This window comes from Podarcis raffonei, chromosome 13 (genome assembly GCF_027172205.1).
Source record: "Podarcis raffonei isolate rPodRaf1 chromosome 13, rPodRaf1.pri, whole genome shotgun sequence".
Classification (NCBI taxonomy): Eukaryota; Metazoa; Chordata; class Lepidosauria; order Squamata; family Lacertidae; genus Podarcis; species Podarcis raffonei.
In genome coordinates, this window is record NC_070614.1 from 44678459 (window position 1) to 44691460 (window position 13002).

At 42.8% G+C, this 13002-nt stretch overlaps 1 protein-coding gene across 1 annotated transcript; it reads left to right on the forward strand.

The window, feature by feature from the left end:
• Positions 1 to 4417: 4417 nt before the first annotated feature.
• On the forward strand, positions 4418 to 12682 carry LOC128399047 (vomeronasal type-2 receptor 26-like). The gene is made up of 5 exons (XM_053360305.1): positions 4418 to 4654; positions 6089 to 6526; positions 8680 to 8907; positions 9995 to 10121; positions 11781 to 12682. The coding sequence occupies exons 1-5, from the start codon at positions 4418 to 4420 to the stop codon at positions 12680 to 12682; spliced, it is 1932 nt and encodes a 643-aa protein (XP_053216280.1).
• The last annotated feature ends 320 nt before the right edge of the window (positions 12683 to 13002 follow it).

Sequence of the window (13002 nt, forward strand, 5' to 3'; positions counted from 1 at the left end):
ATGGCGAGATGAATTCTCTAGCCTTTGGACTAGTAGAATTCATGCCAAACTCCTGAGTTATGGAATCTCTCCCTCAGATTCCCTAAAACTAGACCAAATCACTGCTCAAAGATTGATCCGCCAAAGACTGGATGACATCGACTTACAGCGAAATTATACGCTGGGGGGAGGTGTTTGCTCGCCCCAGAACATTGGTATCACTTTAACTTACTGCGTTCCATCATACCTCTCCTCCCTTTCGACTGTTGCCCATAGACTGGCCTTCACCAAAGCGAGGTTTAACGTTTTTCCCTCCAATGTCCTGAGACATAGATTCTCAAAGGGCCAAGCCCCCGCCGTGTGCGAATGTGATAAGGTGACGCCGGAGTCGCTCCAGCACATTATGTTCTTTTGCCCCTTGTTCAATGTGCCACGGGCAAATTTGTTGGGATCAATCATTCAGAAACTAGAGGGTACCCCACCAAAATTCCACCTTGCCCAAATCTTGCAGGACAAGGATACCCACACGACCCTGAAGGTGGCTAGGTTCCTGGTCGCTGTCCTTTCCCAAAAGCGACGACAAGGAGCACTACAAGCTAATTAAGGCGTAGTATGCCTTTCCATCTTATAGTATTTTATTGTTATAGTGGTGTTTTAGCGACTGTTTTTTGTTTTGTTTTGTTTTCCCCTACGGCACAAGCTGTCACTTATGTGTTGTTTTTACCTGTATGGGCCTATGGCCGTAATAAATGAAATGAAATGAATCTTCACCAATCTGCCTCCTTTCTCAAACCTCTGAGGAGATTCACCAGGAATGCAGTCTGAAAACAAGTCCGTTCCTCCTCCCGGCTATAAATCCTTTGGCAAGATGGCGACGCTGAATTAATTGCTGCGCCATTCCAAAAGCTCTTATTGCTTCTCGATCTCCATAAAGCATACTTTTGGTTAAAGTTTATCTCAACACAGACCTTAATCATCCTGCTTGGGTCAGTTAAACCGACGGTTCTAATGAGGGAGGGGTTCTTGGTAAATCACATAGAAGGAAAGTAAAAAAGGTCTCCCCCCCCCATTCAATCCTGTTGCCGACATACCCAGCCTTTGGTGTATCTTCATCGTAAAATATTCCTGTTGCTCCAACCCGTCGTTTCTTTTGCAGAGGTCCCTTAAATTAGCAGATTTCACTCCCCTTCTTCACTTGCTTCTTTTGTAATTAATTATTCCAAATTGCTGCAGCTAGTGCGCAATCAGAGACAGCGTCCAGGAGAGCCGAGGTCCACACGGGGGCATTCTGCCTAGTGCCCTCACCCCCTTCTTTCGAATTTGGGGGTGATTTATGGGCACAGCAGGCAAGGGCAGTGTTCCCCATTCCCTTGGGGCAACAAGGGAGGCTGCCTACTCCCATAACAGCCTCTTAATTACCCCGTGTGGGTCGGAAAGATGGTATTGTCGGCGATCTTCCAATGCGCCCCTAGTGGCACCCCAAAATTCCTGCCCCTTTCATCCCCTATTTATCCCTCCATTCTTAATTGTTCCAGCCTTTTCTCAACTCTTTGTTCCTGCACTGAGAATGGGGAAGGGGAAGGAGATGAATCAGTTCTGTATGGCAGAGCAGGACACCCTCTACTCCTTCTCTATCACCTCTGTGGCTACCTCGAGCCTCTCCCTTTCATGTTCAGTCTCTGCTGATGATTCTTCTCTGTCCCACCTGTCTGAACCTGGTTCAAAGTCTGCTTCCCCCTCAGGTGCCTCCTGGGCCACTGGCTGACATTACTCTCCTCATCCAGCCAGGCCGTGACACTGTCTTAGGTGTTCCCAAGCATGTCACTCTGCTTCAAACGGTATATACATGTTCTTTCAAAAGTAGCTGGACTGGGTCCGGGGTCTCTATATCCTGATATGGTTTGGACCATTTCCATCATTGTTTCCAAGATCTAGCAACTGGAATCAATATTACATATGTCAGAGAGTGTTAGGGCCAATAGCAGTAGAAAATTAGACAAATGGGGAAAGGATGCAGTTGGCTCACCTATAAACACATTTTGATAGAGAAGTTTTTAGGTGAAATATGGATGCCTGTCTACAGGTAGAGTGTTTTTCTTTTTCTTGGTTTGTTTTTAGTTCTGGATGTCCTGCGTTAGCAAGAAGATTGGACAAGATGACCTTGGAGGCTTCTTCCTAACCTTTGATTCTGCAATGTGACAAATATGTTTACTTTGGCAGTTCTCCTACTGGTGATGCAACACATTGCAAGTCCAACAACATTGCAAAAGTAATTATCTTCTCTTTAATTATTAAAATTATGGTAATCAATTCACCTAGAAAAGCTCCAGAAGGCTGAATGGGAAATAAGAAAAAAATAATTAAATCTGAAATGATTAAAAGCACCCATAGAGAGCTAAGGTAAGCTAAGGAGAGGTGAGGCCAGCTTTTGCTTTTCATTGTATTGGTTAGATTTCAAATCATAGCATTCAACGAATTTTTTGTGGCAGTGTTGAAGTTAAGGAGCAGGTGGATACCTGCCCCTTTAAGTACAGAATTGGCAGAGTCAGTGGTCACAAAATACATCCTGTTCAAGTTAGGCTGATGACAATTACAATATTGTAGACAGGTAAAGGAGATTCCAGGTGTAGAAGGATACTTGTGATGAGGATGTTGTTGCTGCTGCTTCTCCTGCTGCTTCCCAATATGGTGCCCCAAGTGCACACTGTTGTTTGCAGCGGAAATAATCCTGTGCATATTCCACATGAATGGTATGAACAAGGTGACCTTACCATTGGTGGGATAATGTCTCATATCTATTACCTATTGCCCAGCATCTCCTTCCATGAACACCCATCTCGGGCCTTTATTAACAGCCCAGTGTAAGTAAAGGGCTCTTAAGTTCATTTCATTTATTCTTTCAACAATTATATCTGACTATAAAGCATTTGGTTTGCTTTGAAACCCAATGGAAGATTAAAGCCAATAATAAGATTTTATAAGACTATTTTATAACCTGCTTCAAGATTCATGGTATCTCTCTATCCTCCAGTGAAGCATAGTTCACTCGCTAGACCTCACTAGTCGCAAGGGAGATGTTTAGCATCTGCGAGCAGTGTGAACACATTGGACACAGAGCCATTGGATTGCTGTCCCCTAACCTGGTAAGCAAGGCACTTGGCTTTGGGAAGGAGTCATGGGCTCTGACAAGGTCCTGGAGTCCTCCTGCTTCCTTCCCAAAGCCTAGTTAGCACTTCCCCAGCTTTGGGAACCGGGGGGGAGGGGGGCTCTTGGATCCTACCCAAGCGAGCCTTGTGTCTCCTTCCTTAAGCCTGGCACAGCTTTGCCCACCTTTAGGAAGGGCCAAGTGGGTGCAAAATTTTGGCCTTGCCCAGGGTGCCATAGTACCAAAGTCTGCCACTGTCGGTCAATCCCATATAGCTAGTTTTTAAAAGCCAAGATAGGCAAGGGTCATGGGGTCCATTGGGCAGCTTCATTTCTCGAATCCCATTCACTACATCCTCAGGCCACGATAATCTAAACTGATCCAGCAAAGATGGAACAAAGAGGACACATTTTGTGAATACCATTTGACTGGCGCTAATCATGGTATGCAACTCTGAATCTGATTGATTCCATCCCTAAAGAGTTTCTAAAGTTATAATAGCAGGTTGCTAACGTTATAAGAAAAATGCTCTCCTGGCCAGATAACAAGTGTATATTCAGCATTGAAAAGCTCTTCCAGGCAGCTAGTTGTGGACACAATTGTGGTGAAGAAGTAAGCTGTCTTTACCACTGCCCCTTCCCTTCCATTACCAGGTACAGAAATGAAACCTCAACCATGTTTGAGCTGATTCTGTTTCAGATCACCTCCACTTGCTCTCTAGTCATTGATCCTCCTGCCCACAGTAATATCGCATGGCAGCCTTGCACTGGGGAGATCTGGGTTCAAATCTACATTTACTTGGCCAGCTACACCCTAGGGGCTTTCATGACTATGCAAGGGGAGAGAGAAAAGCTATAAAAACCAACTTGAGCTGCTTTGTTGAAGGATGGAATAAAACTGAAGGCATATCTAAATTATTTTTATTTCATACCAGTTTGTTTTGGTAGGGACAACAACTGACAAAAGGGGTTTAGTAATGATGTCAATAACGGCGCATGTTGCTAGTGATAAAAAGCAGCATGGTTAGAAAAACAAGTGAAGATCACTTCTCAATATATGTGTTCGGAAAAGGGGGAAAAATCTGTTTCGGATGGAAGAGAGATCCAAACATTAGCTCTAAAGGCAGAAAACAATTTCTATATTTCCAACATGATTTAATTGAGGCAGTTGTATCCCTCAGATCTAGGTGTTGTGCACTGTTTAATTGCCCATAAAATAATAAGGCACTTTATTTGCAGAGTGACGACCAAGTCCTACCAACACCTCCTGGCCTTGGTGTTTGCTGTTGATGAGATGAATGAGAACCCCAAGATCTTGCCCAATGTCACTCTTGGATTCCACATCTATGATAGCTATTCTGATTCAAAGATGGCCTACCGAACCACTCTGGATCTGCTCTTTAAATCACATCACTTTGTCCCCAACTATAAATGTGGCATTCAGAAAAATGTAGTAGGAGTCATTGGGGGACTTAGCTCTGAAACCTCCTCATCCATGGCAGATGTCTTCGGTCTTTACAAGATTCCACAGGTAGAATATGGGTATTGAAAAATTGGTATTTCATATTACAATTCACTCTTTTCTCCTTCCAATAGGAGTCTGTTGATACATAAATATGAAGTGGTAAAATGGAAAAGGGAAATGGGTTGCCATATATGGATATATTTTAGGGGGTATAATATTAGTACCCAACAATGTACATGAAATGACCCAGGTTCTATAGAATGTGTGTACAGTATATTTAATGGAAAATTGTTTGAATATTCCAGTTTGATAAATTTCACATTACATCATTCCTGAAAGCACTGCCCTAGCTGCATGAGAGGTATACCAGTCCCAATTCATAGTGATGAAGCTTGCTTTTAAAAAAAAGGTAAAGGACCCCTGATATTTAAGTCCAGTCACAGACGACTCTGGGATTGCTGCACTCATCTTGCTTTACAGGCCAAGGGAGCCGGCGTTTGTCCACAGACAGTTTTTCCGGGTCATGTGGCCACCATGACTAAGCCGCTTCTGGCGAAACCAGAGCAATGCACGGAAACACCATTTACCTTCCCGCTGGAGCAGTACCTATTTATCTACTTGCACTTTTTGGCGTGCTTTCAAACTGCTGGGTTGGCAGGAGCTGGGACCAAACAACTGGAGCTCACCCCGTCGCGGGGTTTCAAACCACCGGCCTTCTGATCGGCAAGCCCAAGAGGCTCAGTGGTTTAGACCACAGCACCACCCACGTCCCCCTGAAGCTGGCTTACAAAGCCATAAATAACTTGAGACAACAATGTCCCTCTCCCTAGGAATCATATGATCCACTCCCTGTATACGTATGATGATGTTTAGTACTGTCCATTTTCAGAAGCTAATCAAAAACAAATTTCTTGTTATTTTTGAGGCATTTGGGGAGGGATATAGTGTTACCATATGGTGTTCTTCTGCTGCATTACTAGACTTCATATTAGTTGTCTTAATTTTTGCTGGTATTTTACTTTTATAGGATATGGTTTACTGTGGTCAAAAAAAATAAAATGTACAATATGCAGGATACATACAGGATTTCCAGGAGATCCTCCCACAAGATTTCTTAGTAGAAATGCCATCAACTTCTCTCTACAAGGGTTTTAAAGATTATAGACAAAAAGATCCTGATCAATTGCTTGTATTTCTCCTGGTCCACTTTAGAGTATTGTTGAAGGCACTGCAAGGATAAAAGCTCTCCTGTTCCTGGAGAGAATCTGTGTGTAAAAGTATGCAGCTGTGATGACTCTCATAATAATAGGAATTAATATCTACAAAATTAAATGAGCAATATTGTTTGTTTGGTTTTTGAGCAATATATTTTCTATGTAAATGGGGGTTGGCCATGGCGAAGATTAGTAAATATGGGATATACAGGATTTATACTCAGATAAATGAGTGTGTTTTGAATTCTTGTTTTCACATGGAAAGGTTTGACTTTTTCCTTTTCAGATTTCATATGGTTCATTTGAACCAGCCACAAATGATCAAATCAAACGTGGTTTCTTCTACCGCATGGTCCCCAATGAAGATCTTCAGTACAAGGGAATCATCCAGTTACTTCTGCTTTTCGGATGGAAATGGGTCGGGCTCATAACTCCAAATAATGAAGCTGGAGAACATTTCTTGCAGATCATTGAACCAATGCTTTACCAGACTGGAATCTGTTCAGAATTCACCGATAAAAATGAAGAACTTCCACATTTCACTGGTAACATACTGGATATGCTGGATGACACAGGGATTTTGACCCCAGCTTTCATATCAAGCAAAGCAAATGTGGTTGTTATATATGGAGAATCTATTTTTTGGGTAACTATTGCTATAGAGGCAAGGAATATGATTCAGCTGCTATTGCCTCCATCTAAGAGGAAGCAACATGTAGGAAAAGTATGGATTACAACAGCCCAAATTGATTTCTCATTAGCTTTTTTTAAAAAACTTATTGAAATAAATATACAAATATGCCATGGTGCGTTCTCTTTTGCCATTCACTCCAAGGACATTCAAGACTTCTCAGACTTTCTGAGGAATGTAAAGCCTTCCTGGGCAGATGCGGATGGTTTTACCAACGATTTCTGGGAACAAGCATTCATGTGTTCACTTTCAAATTCCACTGGGTCAGCAGACATATGTACTGGAGAGGAGATGCTGGAGAGCCTTCCTGCACCATATTTTGAAATGAGCATGACCGGTCACAGCTACAGTATCTTTAATGCTGTCTATGCTCTGGCACACGCCTTACATATTAGGTACTCCTCTGAAGCCAGCAGCAAAAGGATAAAGGGTGGAGACAGACTCTCTTCTCAGAATGTAGAGCCTTGGCAGGTAACTTATAAAGTGTTCACCTTGCAAAGTATTCAGTGTTGTGTGCTGTATTGATCTATAATGTGAGTTGGCATTCATCTATAAGTAAATAACTGAAAGTAATATATACATGAAAGATTAACCTTAATTTTTTTTATTTCCTACAATTACACTAAACAGACTTTAGATTACACAGACTTTCATAAGTGACAGAATAGCAGCAACTACTTGAAAGGTTAATAATTGTTCTAAAAATACGCTGCTATATAGAACTGGCACTGTTCCAGTATTTCAGCTGGCATTTAATTAGACCAGTGGTTCCTAATTAGCTAATTAGTGAGGATCCACTATTTTTCAAAAGCTAAACCATGGAACCTCTGCTTTTGAAAATTTTGATAAGGTAGCAAAGCAATTTTAAGAAGAAAATGTGGGGTAGCCCCAAATAAGTAGAGGATTTTTAGTCTACTAAAAAACAGACCATAAAATTTGTGATTTTACCATGCAAAAATGACAAAGATTTAGTTGGAGCAGAGACCAATTCAATTTTATTAAAACATAGTACAAATGAACAAATTTTGACATTTCTAGCAGCTTCGAAACCTTTATCCATATATCTAGCTCTATCTATCTATCATCTATCATCTATCATCTATCATCTATCTATCTATCATCTATCTATCTATCTATCTATCTATCTAATCATCTATCTATCATCTATCTAAGTAGGAAACAGGCAGAGGGCCTTCTTGGTAGTGACGCCTTCCCTGGGTAACACCTGCCCTTCAGAGGTCAAGGAGATAAAGAACTACAAAACTTTTTCTCTCTCGGACTCTCCAATTTAAAGAGCACTAAAAAAATGTGTCCAAGGTTTTTCCCCCAATCCCACCTCGCTTGCCATCCAGCGACTCTTTCACAAGTTTTTCCCCTGCCAGAAAGCAGGAATTGGCCGCAAGCAGAGGCTGAATGATCCGTGGAAGGTTTTCCCTGTGCAATTAACAAGAAAAGTGAGTACCCCAGCAGGGGATGGTACTGCAGACCCCCTGGGTGTGTTCTGTGGAAACTCTGGGGTCCCCAGACCTCTAATAGTGAACCACTGAATTAGACAACTTGTTGTATGAGGTTAATGGCATCAATTGGCCAAGTGGAATGTATCTGAAGCTGTCAAAAATGACGCTTGGGGCCACCTGCACCATGTTCCTCCCCACATTGTGGGTGTCCCATGCACATGTGTGATGTCACATGCTCCATGTGTTGTCACACACTGGGAGGAGCCCCAGCCGCCCCCTCCAGGCTTTTCAGAGGCCTTTTTAGGGTATCTCCTAATGGCCTTCAGAGTCTATAAGGGGCTTCATCGCCCCTTCCCACTGCTCCATAGGAGCCCACTGCTGTAGCAGGCAGGCCCACCAGAGCCCTTCTGGCTGCAGAATATTGAGGGGGGGTCTGACCCCCTCATTGAACAATTTGTGGGTGCATGGGCATATGCCTATCCGCATATAAGACGAGCATCGTCTTATACATGGAAAAATGTGGTACCTTCTGTTTAAATACTTTTTAGCTTTCCAAAGCATTTTACAGATTTTAAATGACAGTACCCCACCTTACTTATGCTCGTCTATGATGGTAATAAAAAAAGATTGCTTGAGTAGGATAACTCTTGTAGAAAAATAACTTAAATCCTTCTGGGATTTAAGACTATTACAACATTTTCTAGGACTTCTGAATCTCTTTCCACCTAGGTCCACTCATTGCTACAAAGGATCTCATTCAACAACAGTGCTGGGGATGAAATCACATTGAATGAACATGGAGAAATAGCAGCTGGCTTTGATATTATAAACCTGGTCACTTTCCCAAATAATTCCTATGTCAGGGTCAAAGTCGGAAAGCTGGATCCTCAGGCCCCTCCTGGCAAAGAACTCATCATTAATGGGAACGGAATCCAATGGCACAGAGTCTTCACTCAGGTAAGGAAATCACTGTGGGGGGAGGTGCTGCCCAACTGCTGCTGCCACTAGTAATAATGCTGCTACTAATAATTTTATTAATAACAAATGAACCACGTAATCAAAAAGAGCAATATGCACAGAAGACATGTCACACCAAGAAGGACCGATGGCTATCAGACAGTGTTGTCCAACATGCTTGTTGGTCCAAGGCGGTATTCCGGTTAGTAGCATTAGGTAGATTGCTAACATTGTAATCTTCTGGTGCCTCTTGTAACTCTAGTGTCAAGATGGAATGCTAGAAGCCGGGATGTACGTAATTGTGTGTCAGGTTGGCCCCTGCCACAGGCCCGGGCCCAGGGGGAGCCCCCCAAATCATGACTTGCTCGGAGTGGTTACTAGCCTGGCTGCTGAGCCATATACTCCATCGGCTGTGGGCAAGGCATGCAGGCTCCTCTCAAAGCCTCATGTTTCTGATTTATTCAATCCAAGGCTTATCAGCACTGGTTGCCAACAAAATCATATATTTTTTAAAAAGGTCATTGGAAAAATGTTGGAAATATTTCTTTTGGAAAAAGTCGCAACTTATTTTATGTACGCATTGTATTGTAGTTCCCAGCTTTTTATGAAGTTGGTTTTCTAAAACCAGTCCACCACAACCCCAATACATCTGCGCACCATCTTCGCTGCCTCTCTTTTTTCCAATGGTATAAGTGATAGGGCTGTCCAAATAGGAGCAAAACCACAGTAATTCACTACCTCCAAATCTCAACTCCTTGAAGCTCACTAAGGCGACATCAAGTGAAATTACAGCAGCAAAGAGCAGGAGGCTGTAGTACCATAAAAAGAAATAACCAGTAGTGTATTAGATCAAATTATCTGATGGTTGTAGCAATGGTCAATCTAGGTATGAACATTGTAATCTTCTTGTGTTTGTATGATGCTTAGAACTATAACTTTTTCTCCCACTGTGTATGTGCTGCTTTGGCACATAGAAAACCTATAGTTAACATTTCTGGCCCTCCTACTTACTGGTAGATCACCTGATGTTACATGAATCCCCTAAAATATTGTCTTAATATTAACCTCTTCGCGTCTCTTTGGATAGGTGCCACCCCTTTCATTATGTAATGCCAACTGCCTTCCTGGTTATGAGAAGAAAAAGAAGGAGGGGAAGAAGTTCTGTTGTTATGATTGTGATCCATGTCCTCGTGGGATGTTCTCAAATGAGAAGGGTGAGAGATGCCATATCACCATATATACCAAGTAAAGGTAAAGGGACTCCTGACCATTAGGTCCAGTCGTGGCTGACTCTGGGGTTGCGGCGCTCATCTCACTTTATTGGCCGAGGGAGCCGGCGTACAGCTTCAGGGTCATGTGTCCACCATGACTAAGCCGCTTCTGGCAAACCAGAGCAGCACATGGAAATGCCCCTTACCTTCCCGCCGGAGCGGTACCTATTTATCTACTTGCACTTTGACGTGCTTTCGAAATGATAGGTTGGCAGGAGCAGGGACCGAGCAACAGGAGCTCACCCTGTCACGGGGATTCGAACCGCCGACGTTCTGATTGGCAAGTCCTAAGCTCTGTGGTTTAACCCACAGCGCCACCCGCGTCCCATTCTAAACATTATTGCATACAATATTCTCTAATTTTTTAAAATATATATATATTTTATTGAAGTTTTCTTGGTTTACAAAGGTATGTGCAGTGTCTCTTTTTTTCAAGTTACATTTTCCATAGGTCAGTTCATTTGTTGAGACATTAGGGTTACATTAGGAAGAGAAAAGCGGGGAAGAGGTGGAGGGGGCGATGGTGCGTGGCGGGTGGGGTCAGGAGGTGATATTTCTATTTTGCTTAATGTATGTGTGGGGTTTTGTGTCAGCGTAGATTGTGCAGGTGCTCTTTGCTATTCGCATGTGTTCCTTTGGTGGTGAGAGAGATTGGGGTTGGCCTAGGGTGCAGTTGCTTGCTTGTGGTTGCTTGTGGTGAACTTTGTTTTTGTGTGTGAATGTGGGTAGGTGGGTGTTTTGGATCAGGTAACCATATTGATTCATATGCTGTTGGTGGATTTTGTCATTGTCTTGTTGGGCTGTGTATGTGATAAAGGGGAGCCATACCGGAGTGAAGGTATCTTCTATTGGTTAATTTTTCTAGTAGTGCTGTTTCCCATACTATTTGGTACCATTGGTCCATGCTTACTCCTGACAGGTCTTTTCAGTGTCTGACTATGATGTTTGTGGTTGCTGAGAGTAGGTGGGTTATGAGTTCTTTGTGATGTGAGTGGGCATTGTTGTCTTGGAATATGTTTAGTAGGGCCAGTTCTGGGGTGATTTCTAATACTTGCTTAGTTATTTTACATTTCTTGTATGGCTGTTGTCCAGAATAGTTGGATTTTGGGGCATTCCCACCACATGTGTAGGTATGTGCCTGTGGAGGTGCACCCTCTCCAGCATTTTGGTGAGGTTCCTGGGTGTATTAGCGCTAGTTTCCTTGTTGTTGGGTAATATTCTCTAATGTTTCATGCAGTTTCTCATTGATGGTGGCTCACTGCTGTGCTGCCACATTTTAATAACACATTTTCATGATATACACCATGAGTGTAGATCCGCCCCTCTGTTTTGATGCAAAAAGACATAAAAATTGTACATGCATTCTGCCCTGGAAGAAACCAAGGTTTTGGGGGAGGGAGGATGGAAAAGAATTGGGGTCTTTATTCTAAGAACAAGGTTCCTTGGGAACTTTATCTTCAAAGCTTCTAGGGCACAAGCATTTCGACTAGAAGTTTTGAAACTTATCCTCGTAGAAACACTACGGTAAGGGAACTCATGATTTAAAAAAACCTCTTAAACATATACTGGATTGTTTCAAATTGTCATACCACCTTTTTTCAGGATTGGAAACCTGTGCCAGATGTCCTCCAGAGCAATATCCAAATGAAGAGCAGAATCAGTGCATTCCCAAGAAACCACACGTCTTAGGCTTTGGGGAAACTTTGGCCATTGTTTCAACTTTCTCTGCGCTTTTATTCTCTCTTATCACAGCTATGGTACTTGGCATTTTCATTAAGCACCGGGACACTGCCATCGTCAAGGCCAACAACAGAAGCCTCACTTACATTCTCCTCATCTCCCTCCTCTTGTGTTTCCTCTGCTCCTTGATGTTCATTGGAATGCCTAATAAGGCAACCTGCCCACTCCGACAAACGGCTTTTGGCATTGTCTTCTCTGTGGCCCTCTCCAGCATCTTGGCCAAGACTATTTCAGTGGTTTTGGCATTCATGGCTACCAAGCCAGATTCCACAATCAGGAAGTGGGTAGGCAAAAAACTGGCCTATTCCATTGTCCTTTCCTGCTCTGTGATTCAAGTAGGAATCTGTGCCTCCTGGTTGGCAACCTCTGCCCCATTCCCAGATGTGGACATGCACTCAATGACTGAAGAAATTATATTCTTATGTAATGAAGGGTCAGTTCTCATGTTCTATTGCGTTTTAGGCTACATGGGCTTCCTGGCCATTATCAGCTTCACTGTGGCCTTCTTAGCCAGGAAGCTGCCTGACAGCTTCAATGAAGCCAAGTTCATCACCTTCAGCATGCTGGTCTTCTGCAGTGTTTGGTTCTCCTTTATTCCCACATACTTGAGCACCAGAGGAAAATACATGGTGGCTGTGGAGATCTTCTCCATCTTGGCTTCCAGTGCTGGGCTGCTGGGTTGCATCTTTTCCCCTAAATGCTACATTATTGTGGTGAGGCCTGAGCTGAATAACAGAGAGCAGCTGACACGGCGAAAGACGTAAATAACAGTATAGTTTGTCATTTCTGTATTTAGACTCTGTAGACTTGTTGGCATGGTAATTTCACTGTGTGTTTTTCCAAGAAGGGAAGTTAAATGAAATGATGAAAATAACAGAAGAGGATTGTCTTATCCAGCGCTTATTTTATAAAAAGGAGAGAAAATGTTTAGTGGTACTCTCGTTTTCCTACTCATATTGAAATTCTGCCCCTTAATAAGGCCAAACTTAGATTCACAAAATGTTTAGGGTTATGCATCTCCCTGCATCCCCTCGGGGGGGGGGATCACTGGTGTTATCATCTATGTTCTTGATATCCAGCATTG